Source organism: Xenopus laevis, chromosome 3S, assembly GCF_017654675.1.
Source record: "Xenopus laevis strain J_2021 chromosome 3S, Xenopus_laevis_v10.1, whole genome shotgun sequence".
In the NCBI taxonomy this organism is placed as follows: domain Eukaryota; kingdom Metazoa; phylum Chordata; class Amphibia; order Anura; family Pipidae; genus Xenopus; species Xenopus laevis.
The window spans coordinates 25,134,571-25,153,544 of NC_054376.1; the positions used below are offsets into that span (position 1 = coordinate 25,134,571).

The 18,974-nt window shown below is 44.5% G+C and overlaps 1 protein-coding gene across 3 annotated transcripts in view; it reads right to left on the reverse strand.

The window, feature by feature from the left end:
* The window catches only part of LOC108712713 (cell division cycle-associated protein 2), a 41,819-nt gene that overhangs the window by 10,431 nt on the left and 12,414 nt on the right, over window positions 1–18,974 (reverse strand). For all 3 annotated transcript variants that reach the window (XM_041588110.1, XM_018255076.2, XM_018255077.2), the window contains exons 6-10: window positions 12,319–12,406; window positions 10,468–10,700; window positions 9,534–9,618; window positions 1,393–1,640; window positions 56–113 (exon numbers count right to left, since the gene is read on the reverse strand). In XM_041588110.1, the coding sequence (XP_041444044.1) occupies window positions 56–113; window positions 1,393–1,640; window positions 9,534–9,618; window positions 10,468–10,700; window positions 12,319–12,406 (712 nt within the window). The remainder of the gene's footprint in view (window positions 1–55; window positions 114–1,392; window positions 1,641–9,533; window positions 9,619–10,467; window positions 10,701–12,318; window positions 12,407–18,974) is intronic.

Below are 18,974 nucleotides of genomic sequence, written 5' to 3' on the forward strand. Positions count from 1 at the left end.
CCTCAGTAAATTACAACAGACTGCTTCTGAAAGGAGAACACATTTTTCACAGTACCTTCAGTTCCAGTCAACTCTGCTTCAAAACACAATGACAGTGGCTTAAGGGTCTCCTCCTGTAGAAAGAGAGAAAACATTGTTCAAAACATAACATAAAATATGTCAATGTCCTTAATTTAGTGATAATGGGTGAATGCCTGTTTTGTTTAAAGGGTAAGGCATTTTATAGTAGCTTAAGGCACAAAATGTCATTAATGTATTGATAACAGGTGAGTGCAGAGGACTTCTGGTATTTGTCTATATGAATTATGTGTTCACAGCCTCATTGTCACCTAATGGTTTAAATATTCATGGTAAACACAACTTTCCCTTTTTTGCACAGAGAAAAGTTTTTGCTTATCAGCAATTTTGCCACCAATTTCTGAAATTCATTCTATTCCTTAAGTCTCTAGTCCCTAAATAAACAATTGACACAGTTAATTCTCAAGAAAGAGCAGCTTAAAAAAAAAAAAAAAACAACTTATGAAATAATGAAATACTTATGAAATATTTTTTTTCTGCATTGTAGCCAATTTATTTACACTATGATCAATTGGATAAGTAATATGTAGTGTAACTGTTCTTGAATTTTGTTTTACAATTCATGAAAATTTACACTACTTATCTAATTGGTCCACAATTCTCTCACCGAGAGAAAATTCAGTTTAATGTTGTATAAATCGAACTTTGCCTTGTGTGATAATTAGCTGGTGCTAGTATATTTGGCCTTAAAGGAATTGTTCAGTGTAAAAATAAAAACTGGGTAAATAGATAGGCTGTGCAAAATAAAAAATGTTTCTAATATAGTTAGTTAGGCAAAAATGTATTGTATAAAGGCTGGAGTGATTTGACATATAACATGTCAGTCAGAACTCTACTTCCTGCTTTTCAGCTCTCTTGGTTTACACTGACTGGTTACCCTGGTTACCAGGCAGTAACCAATCAGAGACTTGAGGGGGGGCCACATGGGTCATTTCTGTTGCTTTTGAATCTGAGCTGAATGCTGAGGATCAATTACAAACTCACTGAACAGAAATGTACCATGTGGCCCCCCTTCAAGTCGCTGACTAACTCAGAGTTATAGAGCTGAAAAGCAGGAAGTTGGATTCTGGCTGTTTTATTAGAGATCTGTTCACTCCAGCCTTTATACATTACATTTTTGCCTAACTAACTATATTAGAAACATTTTTTATTTTGCACAGCCTATCTATTTACCCAGTTTTTATTTTCACACTGAACTATTCCTTTAAGTTTATCTGCAAGAGTCTAAGAAAACTGCAAGTATCACACAGAGATTTATACGTAACTGCACACACAATGTCTCGTCTGTTATACTGATTGCACTACAACACTCACTTCCTCCGTACAATCAAAGTTTGGTTGTGGCAGTGATTCCGATGGTTCGTCTGCTCCTTTCTCCTCTTCAGCTGTTGTACTGCCTTCTGATTTGCGGTGATGATAAGGCGTTCCACCACGACGCAGAGGGGTGTTTGCAGGTAGGAATCTATCAAAAAACTCAGGGCTCAGAGATTTCCCAAAAGTAACTTGCTTTTTCTTTACAGAACTATTGCCGCTTTCAGTTCTTTTTAAACACTCATTCTCCCCTGTAAAAAGACATTTCAAAAATTTGACATACAGACCAAACACAGTTACATATAATGATATAGTTTAATTGGGTTGAAAAAAGACTAAAGTCAATCAAGTTCAAGCCCTCCAGATAAAACCCAGCATCCATACACCCCCCCCCAGAACTTTACATAAAACATATATACCTATATCTATACTAACTGTAGAATTTAGTATCACAATAGCCTTTGATATTATGTCTGTCCACTCTTAAAGGCATTAACTGAATCAGCATCACAACATCACCCGGCAGTGCATTCCACAACCTCACTGTGAAGAACCCCTTCTCTTCTAGTCTAAAGGAGTGGCCTCTGGTGATCCTCTTTACGGGTAAAAAGGTCCCCTGCTATTTGTCTATAATGTCAACAACCCCAACCTTGACAGTCTACCCTCATAATTTAAGTCTTTCACAGGGCCGCTCCGGCCATGAGGCAAGGTGAGAATCTTGCCTCAGGCGGCACGGAGCGGCCAGTTACCAAGGGCGGCAAAAAGCCACCTCTGATAAATTTAAGAGATGAATTTCCGTTTTTTAAAACGGAAATTCGGCTCTTCGAGTGTAGCGAGCGCAATAGCACTAGCGATGTGGCCCCTCCTCCACTCGCTCCGACGCTGGAAGTTAGAAGAGCGGAGCAGGAGGGGGGCGGCATTTTTGGCTGCTGCCTCAGGTGGAAACAGCCCCTGAAACGTACCTGCTCTTTCATCCCTCTAACCAGTTTAGTTGCACGTCTCTGCACTCTCTCCAGCTCATGTATATCCCTTATAACAGGGGTCCCCAAACTTTTTGCAACAAGGGCCAGATTTGGTGAGGTGAAAAAGTGTGAAGGCCGACCATTCAGCCCAACATTCTTTGAACCATTAACATTAAATTACAGGAATCCAGTAATCGTAGCAGTAATATTTGGGCACATTAATGAAATGATCTGCCATTTGGTCTATACTGCTGCCTGTGTGCTGAAGGTGTTAGTAATAGACACGTACTGGCACGTAGTGACGCCATACTTCTTTAGGTTACTGCACTGTCAGTACGTCTATTGACATCTTCAGCCCTAAAGAAGTATGTGAAAACAGCTACGTGCCATTACGTGCCCAAATATTACTGCTATGGGATTCATGATCGCACTGTGCTGGGGGGCCTCATTATTATTAATTTCATGATGGTGGCTGAGGGCCAGTGTAAATTTGAAAAAAGGCCGCACTTTGGACATGCCTTATAAGGACTGAAGTCCAAAACTGCACTGCATACTCCAGATGAGGCCTTACCAGGGACCTATAAAGAGGCAAAATTATGTTTTCATCCCTTAAGTTAATGCCCTTTTTTATGCAAGACAGAACTTTATTTGCTTTAGTAGCCACAGAATGACATTGCCCGGAATTAGACAACTTATTTTCTACAAAAACCTCAAGATCCTTCTAAGTTAAGGAACTCCCAACACACTGCCAATTAGTGTATAACTTGCATTTATATAATTTCTGCCAAGGTGCATAACCTTGCATTTATCAACATTGAACCTCATTTTCCAGTTTGCTGCGCAGTTTTCCAATTTAGTAAAATCACTCTGCAAAGTGGCAGCATCCTGCATGGAACCTATAGTTCTGCAAAATTTAGTATCATCAAAAATAAAACAGTACTTTCAATGCCCACCTCCAGGTCATTAATAAACAAGTTGAAAAGCAAGGGACCTAGTACAGAGCCCTGCTGTACTCCACTGACAACACTGGTTCAATTATAAAATGTTGCATTTACCACCACTCTTTGTAGTCTATCTTTTAGCCAGTTCTGTTCCAGGCCAACATTCCTTAATTTAACCAGTAACCCTCTGTGTGGCACTGTATCAAATGCTTTAGCAAAGTCTAAGTAGATCACATCCACTGCCTTCCGAGAATTAAGGTCCTTGCTCACCTTCATATTTACACAAATTTCTTGTACCCATATTTTGGTTTTCACACATTCCTAACAACAGCATTTCTATTAATATATAAAGTAGTAACTGTTGTACATGTATAGCATTGCCATTGTATTACTGACACAAACTCCTTGTTTGCCAGGACAGCACTTGCTATTTTGTACTTTCTGAGCACAATTACTAGCCAGCAGGTTTGTAGAATGTTATTCCCTCTAGAGTTATAGTTACAGCTGGATACATACAGTGACGCCTCCATTTTACATACCCTAACTTTATGTTTTTCAAGTCAAGTCAAGTGGATTTTATTGCCATTTCAGCCATACACAGTAAATAAAGTACATAGTAGAAACGAAATGAGGTTCCTTCAGAACCCCCCGGTGCTATACAACAACTCTAGTACACGGTCATGCTGGGCAAAGTGGACATTTCAGTTCCTTATGAATATACAGTATTCAGTTCAGTCCTTGGGAGTTGAGATACCTGATGACTTGTGGAAATAGACTGTTTCGCATTCTGGAAGTCAGCGCTTGAATACTGCGGTATCTTTTACAGGATGGCAAGAGGGTAAAGAGATCATGTGCAGGGTGGGTGCTATCCCCGACAATGCTGGTAGCCTTCTGGAGACAGCGGGTGTGGTAAATATACATAATGGCAGGAAGTGAGACCCCAATGATCTTTTCCGCTGTCCTCACCACCCGCTGCAGGATCTTGCGATCTGATACAGAGCAGTTTCCATACCAGGTAGTGATGCAGCTGCATAAAATGCTTTCAATAGACCCTCTGTAGAAGATAGTGAGAATGGATGGTTGAAGGTGGGCATTTTTCAGCTTTCGCAGAAAGTAGAGACGCTGCTGTGCTTTCTTCACTATAGAGCTGGTGTTAAGGGACCAGGAGATGTTCTCTGCCAGATGTACCCCATGGAATTTGGTGCTCTTGACAATTTCCACCGGTGATCCGTCAATGTACAGTGGAGAATGATCCCCACGTGTTCTCCTGAAGTCAACAACTATTTCCTTTGTTTTGTTTGGATTCATAGATTATTGACTTTGCACCAGTCGGTTAGCCATTTCACCTCGTCTATATGCTGACTCGTTGTTCTTGCTGATGAGACCTACTACGGTTGTATCATCAGAAAACTTGATGATGTGATTGGATCCATGACTTGCCACACAGTCATGAGTCAGCAGTATGAACAGCAGTGGACTAAGCATTCAACCTTGGGGAGCTCCCGTGCTCAGTGTGATGGTACTGGAGGTGTTTTTTCCCATTCGGGCAGGAGAGCCATGGCAGATTTAACAACTTAAGTCCATCAAGTTAAAGTACAGAAAGTTTAAGTACAATATATAGAGTTAAGACAGAGTTGAACAGCAGTTGGATCAGAGTTGGACTGGAATCTCCAAGCAAACACTGGACATCACTGCTCAACAATTCTTCTATCAACAAGATAAACCAGATTATACTGTCCAACTATGTTTAATCTGATTGCCTTCTTTTTCTCTCTCTCCTCTATACTTCTGCATATATCCTCTGCACTCCAACATCCATCAAACTATCCTGAAATTGAAATCTCCTCTTCACTGCTCCCAACACCCTCTCTCAATCTAAGCACACTATCTTGTATTGTTAAATCTATAATCCCCTCTCATCCCATCAAACAATACACTGCTCGCACTGTCAAATCTAGGTCACACCTTGTCTCACTCTCATTATTACTGTTACTTGCAGCTGGGGATATCTCCCCAAACCCTGGTCCAACTCACTCATTTGTACCCTCACTTATTCCTACTCTCAGGCATTCAACAAGGTCTTTTACAGTCTCTCAGACTTTACGCACTTCTAATATTGCAAACCTAATTCACATAAAACCAGCACCCTCCCTGCCTTTCTCATGTGCCCTCTGGAACGCACGGTCAATCTGCAATAAACTAACAGCAGTCCATGACCTCTTTATAGCTAAATCCCTTCACCTTCTTGCAATCACTGAAACATGGCTCTCCCCCTCAGATACTGCTTCACCTGCTGCCCTCTGCTATGGAGGCTTCTCACTTACTCACACTCCTAGACCGGATGGCCGTCATGGCGGTGGGGTGGGATTTCTTCTCTCCCCCAAATGTAGGTTTCAAAATCTAACTACACCGACTTCTCTCTCCTTCACTTCTTTTGAAGTCCACAGCATACGTTTGTTTTCTCCAATCTCTCTGCGTGTTGCTGTCATATATCGCCCCCCAGGTCCCTACTCCACCTTCTTGGATCACTTTGCTGCCTGGCTTCCATACTTTCTCTCCAGTGAGACACCTGCTCTCATTTTAGGGGACTTCAACATCCCCATTGACAACTCTGCTTCTGCTGCCACCTCTAAACTTCTCTCTCTAACAGCTTCTTTTGGTCTCTCTCAGTGGACCGACTCACCTACCCACATCGAGGGTCATGCTCTTGACCTTATATTCTGCCACTCATGCTGCCCATCCAACTTAATTAACTCCCCCTACCCTCTGTCTGACCATCATCTACTCTCCTTTCAGATACTGCTTTCACCTGCACCTTCACAACCATCTCTCTCTACCCACACGTACAGAAACCTTAATGCCTTATCAACAGTATCAGCACAATCCATATCTCATATTAATACTCTCCTCTCTCTGTCCCAATATGGCAGCTTCTCTCTACAATGATGCCCTTTCAACAGCACTTGACTCCCTTGCACCTTCTACCACCCGTCACAGCCGGCCCGCTAAACCCCAACCCTGGCACACTGGTGTAACACGGTACCTCAGAAGATGTAGTAGATCAGCTGAGCGACGGTGGAGAAAGTCACGAACTGATCCTGACTTCATCCACTTCAAATTCATGCTCTCCTGCTATAACCGAGCTCTATCATTAGCCAAAGAACAATACTTCTCTTATCGAATATCTACTATGTCCTCCAAACCACAGCAGCTGTTTGCCACATTTAACTCACTCCTATGCCCCCTCCACCTCCTCCACCTATTAATGTTACCGCCCAAGACCTTGCTCATTTCTTTAATGAAAAAATCGATCTCATTAGGCTGAGCATACCGTCCGACAACAATCTCAGACCAACGTGCAGTCCACTCACATCTACTTTGCACTCCTTCACCCCTGCAACTCTAGATGAAGTTAGCAAACTTCTAGCCAGCTCAAAACCCACCACCTGCTCCCTTGACCCCATACCCTCTCGCCTCCTCCACCCAATCTCTGATACACTCTCTCCTGCACTTACCCACCTATTCAATCTTTCACTCTCTACTGGTACCTTTCCATCATTATACAAACAAGCACTAATCACTCCTATCCTCAAAAAACCTTCCCTTGATCCCAGCTCTCCCACTAACTATCGACCGGTCTCCCTTCTTCCATTCGCATCCAAATTACTAGAAAGGCTTGTTTACAAACGCCTGATCCAGCATCTCACTCACAACTCCCTTCTCGACCCATTGCAATCTGGCTTCCGCCCATCACACTCGACTGAAACTGCACTCACCAAAGTAACCAATGATCTTCTATTGGCAAAGTCTAAAGGTCATTATTCCATTCTAATCCTTCTAGATCTCTCTGCAGCCTTTGACACAGTTGACCACACACTCCTCCTTGACATTCTACACTCAGCTGGCATTCGGGACACTGCTCTTTCATGGTTTACATCTTATCTGTCTGACCATTCCTTTAAAGTTTCCTTCTCTAACTCTACTTCTACTACTTTCCCACTCTCTGTTGGAGTTCCTCAAGGCTCTGTTCTTGGCCCCCTGCTGTTCTCGCTCTATACAACTTCACAAGGAAAACTCATTCAGTCATTTGGACTTCAGTATCACCTTTATGCTGATGACACCCAGCTCTACTTGTCTACTCCTGATCTTTCTAATTCTGTCCTTTCCCAAGTCACAGACTGTCTCTCTGCTGTCTCCTCCTGGATGTCACAGCGCCACCTGAAACTGAACCTTTCTAAAACAGAACTCATCATATTTCCTCCAAGATCTTCCCCTGTCCCTCAGATATCACTCACCGTAAACAACACCACCTTTCATTCCACCACACAGGCACGCTGCCTAGGAGTCATCTTAGACTCTCATCTGTCTTTTTCACCACACATTCAAACACTTGCAAAATCTTGCCGTATTCAACTGTGCAACATTGCTCGAATACGACCCTATCTCAGTTCAGAATCAACTAAAACACTGATTCAGTCTCTCATCATCTCCCGCCTTGATTACTGCAACTTACTCCTCACAGGTATTCCAACAAGTCACCTTTCACAACTCCAATCTATTCTAAACGCGGCCGCTAGACTCATTCATCTAGCTCACCGCTCAACATCAGCTGCTCCCATATGTATGTCCCTTCACTGGCTCCCAATCTCTACTAGAATCAAATTCAAATTACTTACACTCACATTCAAGGCCCTTAATAATGAAACCCCTCCCTATATTTCATCTCTAATCTCCAAATACACTTCTTCACGAAACCTACGCTCTGCTTCTGATCTTCGCCTCACTTCTCCTCTGGTCACTTCTGCCCATTCTCGTCTACAAGACTTCTCTCGGGCTTCTGCTTTTCTCTGGAACTCTCTGCCACAAGCTGTCAGACTTTCTCCTTCCTTCCAAACTTTCAAGCGCTCCTTAAAGACCCATCTGTTTAAAGAGGCCTATTCGATGTACCTTAATTAATCATTGCTGTATCAAAAATGACAAAGTGTTTATATAATCCTAATGTCTCAATTGTACCCTAACCTTTTAGTTTGTAAACCCTATTGTACTCTGTAATCCTTGTCTGTTATCCACCATTTATTCCCTGTTTGCTATAACTGCAGTAAAGCACTGAGTATCTTGACAGCGCTATATAAATAAATGATGATGATATATATGATATATATATCATATATATACAATTTTTTGTGGTCCTACCAATATGTAATGCATAATATATTTCCCTGACTTTACACCATTTTTTATGGTCCCCTGAAAAATCTAAAATGGGGGTTCTCCTGTACATAAAGTAGAGTAACAAAACCAGATTGTGCACAACAAAATCTATGTTTATACATTCTATTTCAGTCTAGGGGAAAGCTACTTTGTTCTCAGAGTCACCCAAAAGGAAAAAATGAGGGGATACAAGACAGATTATTATAGATATTTCTATGTATACAGATATATAGAGTGAGGCAGAGGGTCATCACTCAGCAGAATGAGAAGGGGAAGGGTAAAAGAGGACCGTGAATAGTGAGGATATAGATAGGTGGGGGGATACAATGGAGCAGCAGGAAAAGGAACTGTAGGGTTAATGTACTTCCTTGTTTTTGTGACAAAAAAATTGATTTTCCGCCCTTAATTTGCATATGCTGAAAAAGGCCCCCCCCCTTACCCCTATATGTGGACGCCCATGGAGCCAATCATTTGGCTCCCAAACCAATGAACATTTCTGTCCGATATGGCCCTGCACATGGGGGAACAAATTGGCTACTGATCCATCTATTGGAATGCCTCGCCAAACAAGTGGATCTTCCCATGCAGCTTAGCTTCAGGTGCAGGAAAAATGTTGACACCCTGACTGTTGCAGAACTCTCAGCATCTCCCTCAGCAGCTCTGCTTTAGTAAATGTGAGGAATCTCATCCATTGGTGCAATCATTACCAGACTTTTTATTAGAAAAAAAAAATCAAGTGGTCTAAGACGTTTTCATCTTGCTCTTCTACCTGTTAGGTAAATCTTGCAGCTTAGTAAACAACAAGCACAAGGTACTGTCTTATTACAGAGAAGAAGCAAAACAGGACAGGAAATTACATTCCAGTGGTTCTGAGCTTTCTGGTTTCCATAAAAGAAATCCCAAAGTAGCGTGAACATTAACACATTCCATGGCTCCTCCAATTGCCTAAAGATCATTATACCTTCAGTAGCAGAGGCTGTTCATTACATCTTTAACATGATTCCATTACATTTTAGGAAGAATAACTCACTGCTGTCAGATGACTCCCCAAATGTAAAAGGCACAGCTCCCTGTACTTCATCCTGCTCCCAAAATGCAAATCGCTGTGATGACAACTAAAGGGAAAAAAGTACAAACATCTATTAATAGTAACTATCTTGTTCGCAATGCTTGACAGCCAAGTTTCTTTTAAAGAATGTTTTCACATTTATTTGTTCAAATTTACATTACATTTTAGTATGATTCAGAGAGTGATATACTGAGATAATTTGCAATTGGTCTTCTTTTTTTATGAATTTGTTTTTGATTATTTTGCTTCTTTTGGAATGTCAGCAACTGGTTGTTAGGGTCTAATTTGTCTTTGCAACCAGGCAGTGGTTTTAATGAGAGACTGGAATATGAATAAGAGAGGACCTGAATAGAAAGATAATAAAAATAGAAAGCAATAAAAAGTAAAAATAACAATCATTTTTTTTTGGCTGCTTGGGCCAGTGACCCCAATTTGAAAGCTGGAAAGTGTCAAGACAAATAATCAAATTTATACAAAATAAAAAATGAAGACCAATTGAAAAGTTGACCATTCTATAACATACTAAAAGTTAATTTAAAGGTGAATTGTCCTTTCAAACTCCAGTGACACAGGACTGTGTCTACTGGAGCTCAGCTACTAAATAGATTGTAATTACAATTAAACTTCTGGGGGGGGGGGCATTTTCACATGAAAACATGAGTATATTCTGGAGGTCATATTCTGTGATTGCCAAATGCAGCCACCAAAACCCCATGTCTAATAAGTTAGAAATTATGCGATAAATATAAAGTATAGATCTGCAATGTGCTCCCAAAATATTTCAGTGTCTGTAAATGCAAGATATTGAACTAGCCCTTCTATTCTCAATTTTACAGTTCACTGACCCTTTTCCAGTGCTTGGAATGCGTATACAGAGAGCAGAACACATGCCCACCTCCATATGAAAGGGATCCCTTTTTGGGGTCTTTTTCAGAACAGGCTTCAGGGTAAAGTTGGAGCAAGGCTGGGATTCAATAGGATTCTCTGTTGATTGATGGACTGAGACAGACTTGGCAGGCATTTCAGTATTCAGCAGATCAGAAAACATCACTTTTCTCTTCAAGGATTTAGGAGAACGTGTTTGGGAAATGGGGTCTTCATTGCAGGACAGCAAGGCAGGTTGAGTGACTGGAATACAGCGGAAGAAAAAAAAGAAGACATCATCAGAAAATTAATGATGGAATAAAATGAATGAAAGATGGACAGATAAATAGATTACAGATAGATGGGCTGAAACATTTTCTTTCATGACGCCACTAATAACTATTAACTTTATTATACATACACACATATACAGTGGCATAACTAGAATGCGCTGGGTCCCCTGCAAAAAAATCTTCAAATGGGCCCAGCACACTGCGATCCCCATTCTCCTTTCACTTCCTGCCCAGACTCCACCCACTCAACTGCCAGACTCCACCCACTATCAACTCCGTAAGAGTGCTGCTAGGGAAGAGGGTTCTTGTTGGCTATAGAAGAAGCAGCCCCCCTTTTCCCAAGGCCCCCTGCGACTGCGGGGTCTGCTTCCTCTATAGTTACACCACTGCACATATATATGTGTATTATTTCAGTTCATTAAGTGCCTGCACTCAAATGCTCAAAAAAATAAAGTGGGGTGCACTGTCAAAAATAGCATATAACAAACAAAGTTATAGTTTATTGCTTTTTATTTAACACATTGTACCAAAAAATTGTTCAACTTTTTAATAAAGCTAGACAGACACATAAAATCCTAAAGTTAAGGTGTCTATAGACCTTTAAATTTTTAAAAGATCTTTTTGTAATCGTAAGACCAAGCTTATCCAGAAACAATCATTTAAATATACAATTTGTCCATCAATTAAAGGACCAGTAACATGAAAAAAAAAATCGTTTCTTTTTAACGAAAAAAAAAAAACACCAAGACAGTTTTATCGTTTAATTAAGAAATTACTTACTGATTCTCTGCATGCGCTTCTCTTCAGAAACGGCGACAGGGCAACGATCCATTGTGTGGGGCTCAATTTCTCCTCCCTGACTTCTATAGCCAGGGAGGAGAAATTGGTAAGTAATTTCTTTTTTTTTTCATATAACAAGAAGAAATATGAATGAAAGTAAGGGGAAGCGAGGGGGTGGGGGTAACAAGGAGACATTTTTTTACAGGGGTAAGTCATTTCTTAATAAAAGCTTTGCGATTTAAAAGTTAAAACTGTCTTAGTGTTTGTTTTTTGTTTTTCGTTACAAAGAAACTAATTTTTTTTAAAAAATTTTTTATGTTACTGGTCCTTTAAAAAGACCATTTCAAGTGTCTACTTGAAGTCAGGAAAACTGTGGATAGCTGCCTGCTCAACCCTGCAAACAATTGAACAATGGATACATTTCACTGTGAACGATGAAAATTTTCTAGCCTGACCATTCGATTTTCTGACTGATGTCGGACAAAAAAATCATTAGATGCACGAACGTTTGGTGCCCCCTAACCTCATGATAATTTGACGGATTTGTCAGATCCCACTAAAATCGGTCGTTAGGGAGAGAAAAATCTTAAAGTCTATGACCACCTTTAGACGCAGAACTGTTTGTGGGAAGAAATTTCTTCTTTGAGTTGATTTTCCCTATGATACAGCCCTGTATGACATGCCAAAGAAACCAATGGAAGGCCAATGAAGGTGTGAGATAGGAGAACAGTATGCGTGTGCAACATACAACTTGTCTTCCATATAAAAAGGGTTTCACTCGTGTAATTGTAAGGAAAAAGTGTACTCACTGGCAGAATTGGAGTGGTCAGGAGGCGCTGCTGAGGATAACTTATGGTCACACTTGGGAATCTTCTTGCTCACAGAGGAGCTTAGGCCCTGACACAAAAAAACGTATGTCATCGATCCATAGCATTGAAAATAACGCACACAGTATTAAACAACATGCTAATGATTCAAAAAAGCATGAATAAATAAAACCTAAAGAAAGATATTGGTATGTGCAGTTTATGTGAGTGTATAAGAGGGTTGGCGTGAGTGTGAGAGTAGATATGTGCTCTGGGTTTCATTTGAAGGGGTTAAACTTGATGGACTTTGGTCTTTTTTTCAACTCAACTTAACTATGTAACACAATGTAACTATGACATCTGTATAATTTTCAAACTCTTCATATAATTTAACATGACAGGGAACATTTGCCTGGTTCATTTCTACATAAATTAGGGCCCTTACAAAAGCATGATCTATGATGTTTAAAAATTCATTTGTTTTATTTTCTCCTATTCGTGTTTCCCAGTAGCAGCCCAGTAAACCAGGATGTTGACTCCCTAAAGTCTGTTAAACTTTTAACATTGAATACATTAGCTACAGCCATTGCAAAGCTGCTTCTCGCAAATGACTGCAATTTACGTATCATATTTCAGCAGTTTAGAACAGCGATGGGCAACACGCAAGATTCAAGTACCTCAAATGTGAGCCCTGACTACTCATAATGGCCACTTTAAGTTAGTGATAGTGCCAAAAAATACCTTTCAATAAAAGAGAGATTTTTGTACTTACCGTTAAATCTTTTTCTCTTGTCCTATATTGGGGGACACAGGCACCATGGGGATGAAGATCCTGCAGCTTGGAAAAGGACACTAACTTGTTAACTTTTGACTCCTCCTCCTGCTCTGGGCTTCATCCCCTGCCTCCTCCTCCTATATTCAGTTTCAACCGAAGAGGAGTATAAGATAAGCAACCCAAAACAGAGAAGGAGTCCTCAACCCCCTCAGAACCCTCAAAACAAGGACTCCCAAAACGGAGTAACTATACACAAACGCAATACATTGCACAGTAGTAAACAACAGGGCGGGAAGGCCTGTGTCCCCCAATATAGGACAAGAGAAAAAGATTTAACGGTAAGTACAAAAATCTCTCTTTCTCTTGCCTAATTGGGGGACACAGGCACCATGGGGATGTCCCAAAGCAACCCCTGAGGGCGGGACACTGTAACCCCAAAGATGATCAGGTAATGACAGCCTGTAACACCTTCCTCCCGAAGCTGGCTTCGGCTGAGGCCTGTGTGTGCAGCCTATAGAAGCGCGTGAAGGTATGCGGAGATGCCCATGTAGCTGCTCTGCAGACTTGCTCAACAGACGCTTGATGACGAATTGCCCAAGAAGTGCTCAAGGCTCGCGTTGAGTGAGCTCTAACTTGAAGTGGAGGCTCCTTGCCCTTCACGGAGTATGCTCTGATGATGGTGGATCTGATCCACTTAGCTATCGTTGCCTTGGAAGCTTTCGTGCCCCTCTTGGGGCCACTCGGGAGAACAAAAAGAGAGTCTGACCTCCTCATCCCTTGTGTTGCATCTAAGTATGCCTTGATTGCTCGAACCACATCCAACTTGTTTAGCTTGGTCTCCAAGGGGTTCCGGGGCTCCGGACACAGCGAAGGAACTATCAAGTCCTGGTTGAGGTGAAACTCTGAGACAACCTTGGGGAGGAAGTCAGGCGTGGGTCGAAGAACGACCTTGTCCTTGTGGATGATGGTGAACGGGGACCTGCAAGAGAGTGCAGCCAGTTCCGAAACTCTACGTGCAGACGTGATTGCCAGTAGGAAAACAACCTTTTCGGTAAGTGTGGCTAGCGGAATGACTGCAATAGGTTCGTAAGGGTCCCCCTGAAGGACGGAGAGAACCAAATTGAGATCCCATGGGGGAACTGGACATCGATAGGGAGGCACGATTCTAGTCGCTCCTTGTAAAAAAGTCTTGATATGGCTCCGTAAGGCAAATCTTTTCTGGAAGAGAATGGAAAGGGCCGACACCTGCACCTTCAGAGAGCTCAGCGCCAAGCCCTTGTTGAGCCCATCTTGGAGGAAGGAAAGAATGTCACTCTCAGTGGATCTAAGTCTCCTTGTTCGCACCAGCCGATGAAGGTTCTCCATACTCTATGATAGACCTTCGCGGATACTGGCTTACGTGCCCTAAGCAAGGTTGGAATGGCTGCCGTGGGGACCCCCGATCTTCGAAGGACTAAGGTTTCAAGAGCCACGCCGTTAAAGCCCAGCGATGAGAATTCGGGTGTTTGACGGGCCCTTGTGTTAGCAGGTCCTCTCTTGCCGGGAGATGAAATGGGACGTCGATGGCCAGGTCCACCACGTCGGCGAACCAAGCCCGTCTTGGCCAGTAGGGTGCCACAAGGATGGTCCGAGTTCCCTCTCTCTTTATCTTCTTGATGAGTCTCGGAAGAAGAGCTAGTGGAGGGAATGCGTAGGCCATGGCGAAGTTCCATGGAATCACCAGAGCGTCTACCGCGAAAGCTAACGGGTCTACGCTTCTGGCAACGAAGCTCTGAACCTTCCGGTTGCATCTGGATGCCATGAGATCCACCTCTGGAAGACCCCACCTGTCCACGATCAGTTGGAAAACCTCCTGGTTGAGACTCCACTCGCCCTGGTCCAGAGTTTCCCTGCTCAGGTAGTCTGCGAGCCAGTTGTCGACCCCTGGTATGTGTACAGCGGAGAGCTCTGGAATGTTGTCTTCTGCCCAAGTCAGAATCTTGGCTGCCTCCAGTAAGGACGCGGGACTGCGAGTGCCCCCTTGGTGGTTCACGTAGGCCACAGCGGTCACGTTGTCCGACTGAATCCTCACTGCCTTGCCCCGAAGGAATGGCGAGAATTGTTGCAGTGAGTACAGGATGGCTCTTAGTTCCAATAAGTTGATCTGGAGAAGTCTCTCCTCTTGGCTCCAACAGCCCTGGGCTGTTCTTTGGCCTAGAACTCCGCCCCACCCTGTTAGGCTTGCGTCTGTCGTGACCACCGTCCAAGTGTGGTTGGGGAAGGGCCTTCCCTGCGTGAAACGGAGAGGGTGGGTCCACCAGAGAAGGGACTTCTGAACCTGCACCGGGATCACGATCAGGCGGTCCAAGTGCCGTCGATCCCTCCATTGATGCCTGAGAATCAGGTGTTGGAGAGGCCTGGTGTGGAATTGGGCATATGGGATGGCCGGGAATGAGGCGACCATTGTACCCAGTGTTCGCATGGCCGTGCGAAGAGGGACCGGGGTGATTGATCTGAGAGTCTGTATGCGCGTCCGTAAGACTTTGGCTTTCTCCTGTGGAAGGAAGACCGTCGCTCGTTGGGAGTCTAGAATCAGCCCCAGGTATTCTATAGTCTGAGTCGGGCAGAGATGTGACTTCTTGTAGTTGATGACCCAACCCAGAGTCTCCAGAGCCTTGAGTGTCTGAGAAGTGTGTGACTGGGCAATCGCCGCAGACGGACCCTTGACCAGGAGGTCGTCCAGGTAGGGAATAACTGTGATGCCCCTGATCCTGAGCTGTTCTAGTGCTGCTGCCATCACCTTGGTGAAGGTCCTGGGAGCGGACGATAGACCGAATGGCAGCGCCACGAACTGCCAATGAGAGCCGTTGACATAAAACCTGAGGAATCTGTGATGATTCGGGTGAATCGGGATGTGGAGGTAGGCGTCCTTGACGTCTATGACTGACATGAATTCGTTTTCCTCCATGGATGCTAGGACCGACTGTATGGATTCCATTTTGAAATGGAGCTTTCTCACAAAGGGGTTGAGGTCCTTTAAGTCCAAAACCGGTCTCAGGGAACCGTCCTTTTTGGGGACCATAAAAAGGTTGGAATAGTATCCCCATCCTCTTTCCCCTGGAGGCACTGGCTGAATAGTTCCTGCTGAACAGAGGTTTTGGATTACTGAGAGGAACTTTTGCCTTCTGGGAACATCGAGGGGCAGTCGGGATATGAAAAATCTGCGGGGAGGACGATGAACAAAGTCTATGAGGAGACCCTGAGACACTACTTGAATGACCCAGAGGTCCCGTATTTGGTCTTTCCACACCTCTCGAAAGGACATTAGACGGCCGCCCAGAGGGGTCCCTCCGAGGGTGGGTACGCCTTCATGCTGTGGCGGATTTGTCCTGGGAGGGCTTGGCCTGTCCCTTTGAAGACGACCAGTGGGCTCCTTGCTTGTGCTGGTAGCGTTGGCGAAAATTAGAGGTGGACTTGTCCGCTTGAGACTTCGTCCGCTGTCCCTGGCGAAAGGGCCGAAAAAACGGTCTTCTCTTGAAAGTTGCTCTCTTCGCTCTAGTTTGAGGGAGCAAGGTACTCTTACCGCCAGTGGCTTGTGAGATGATCTTGTCTAACTCGGCCCCAAAGAGCTGTTTGCCCAGGAAGGGGAGGCTAACGAGTGATCTCTTGGATGTCAAATCAGCTGACCATGACTTCAACCAAAGGAATCTTCGGGCGGCTATGGATTGAGCTGATGCCTTAGCCACCAGTTTAGCAGCATCTAGTGAAGCGTCACAGATATAGGAAGTGGCGTCTGCTATTTGTGATAAGAGGGCAGAGGGGTCATCGGACCCAATAAGTTGTGCTGTCTGTTCAACCCAAACTTCCATAGCCTTGGCTACCCAGGCTATAGCAAATATTGGTCTGAAAGCCATACCGGAAGCTGTAAAGGTTGCCTTGCAGAATCCCTCTAGACGCTTGTCAATTGGATCCTTGAATGACGCTGCGTCTGCCACAGGAATAGTGGTGGCCTTGGAAAGTCTGGAAACTGGTGGGTCAACCGCCGGAGGGGATGACCAGAGATCAATGCAATCTTGTGGGAAAGGATAGGTTTGGGAAAAACGCCTGGAGATTTGCACTCTGTGATCAGGGGTTTTCCATTGAGATTTGACAATTTCCTCTAATTGCTCATATGCTGGGAAGATGTAGGTGGCTTTCTTTTGCCTCTTAAAGGAGAAGGAAAGCCCCAGGGCGCAAAACCCCTCCCCCCCTCCCCTGTGTTGCCCCCCCTCCCTCCTCCCCCCTGGCCTACCTGTCCCCCTGGGCAAATGCCCCAAACTTGTTACTCACCCCTCTGCGCAGGTTCTGTCCACGGAGTTCACAGTCGCCATCTTCTCCCACGCGCGTCTTCTTCCTGCTCTGACCGGCGTCTTCTGGCGCATGCGCAGTAGGAACAGGTACCGGTACAGCTCTACTGCGCATGCGCCGAATGTCACGAAGTTTTCCGATTTCACTTCGTGACATTCGGCGCATGCGCAGTAGAGCTGTACCGGTACCTGTTCCTACTGCGCATGCGCCAGAAGACGCCGGTCAGAGCAGGAAGAAGACGCGCGTGGGAGAAGATGGCGACTGTGAACTCCATGGACAGGACCTGCGCAGAGGGGTGAGTAACAAGTTAGGGGCATTTGCCCAGGGGGACAGGTAGGTCAGGGGGGAGGAGGGAGGGGGGGCAACACAGGGGAGGGGGGGAGGGGTTTTGCGCCCTGGGGCTTTCCTTCTCCTTTAAAGATGTTCTTGGCTGGCTCTACAGTCGAATTTGTGTCTTCGATATTGAGCGTTGTCAGTACTGCCTGTATAAGTCCCTCTACCTCCCTTTGGGTTCTGGGAGTGTCCTGATCTGGGTCAGGCTGATCCTCTGAATCGTCGCCCGAAGGAATTTGTCCCTCCTCATCAGAGGGGCTAAACTGTTCCCCAGGGGAATCTGGGGGCGAGATAATGGATCGTTTAGAGGCAGTAGGTCTATTGTCCTGTGACCTTGTAGGATTAGACAGTCTTTCTAGAACCTTGTCTAAAGTCTCAGGAATGCGGGATAAATTTTGTAGTCCAGCAAGTGAGATAGAGAGAGCACGGACCAAATCGGTGTCTGAAGTGCTGGCTGTGTTTGCGACAGGTGGAGAGGGAGGGTGTCTACACGCTGCGCACACAGATTCAGACGAAACACTCTGAAATTTGGTGTTGCACACTGCACATGCAAGGTAAGACACTTGTGCAGCCTTGCGAGAAGGTGCTGAGGACTTTGAGGTCCTGGGCTCCTCTGTTTTGTCTGCCATATCGTAGTGGCAATACAGCCTGAAAACTCCTTATATAAAGATAAAAGGAGGGGCAGGGGATAATCTGGCGCAGGGCCTTGGGATAGAGCCTGCAATAGAGAGGGGAAATATCGATTATTCCCAGCTCCCTAAGTCACACATGTCAGCATAAAAAAATACAGGCAGCCTAATGCGCATAGGAGCAGTGGTATCGAGTACTCGCCTGAAAGGTTGTCTCTCAAAGTGAGGGGTCCGGTGTCTCTCTGATGTGGGCGAACCAGGAGAGCAGTCGCGGGAGAGCTGAAGTGCGCAGGAGGTTGCCGGCTGCGAAGCGAACAACCGGAAGTGCGTAGTTCCGCTCGTTTTGGCGCCAGTGACCATATGCGTATCACCGCCGCATGGCGCCCAGGAGACAGAGAGAACCGGAAGTGCGCGCCTGAGAGTTGCGCTGAGCGACGAACGCTGTGTGACTTAGGGAGCGCGCCTGAGAGTTGTGAGTTGGGCCCTTAGGAGGGGGGAGAGGCGGACACAGGTGACATAGATATACTCACCCAGTCCATCCAGCCGTTGAGTGCCCATGGAAGTTGGAAATCCCTGTAGATATAAAAAAATATATA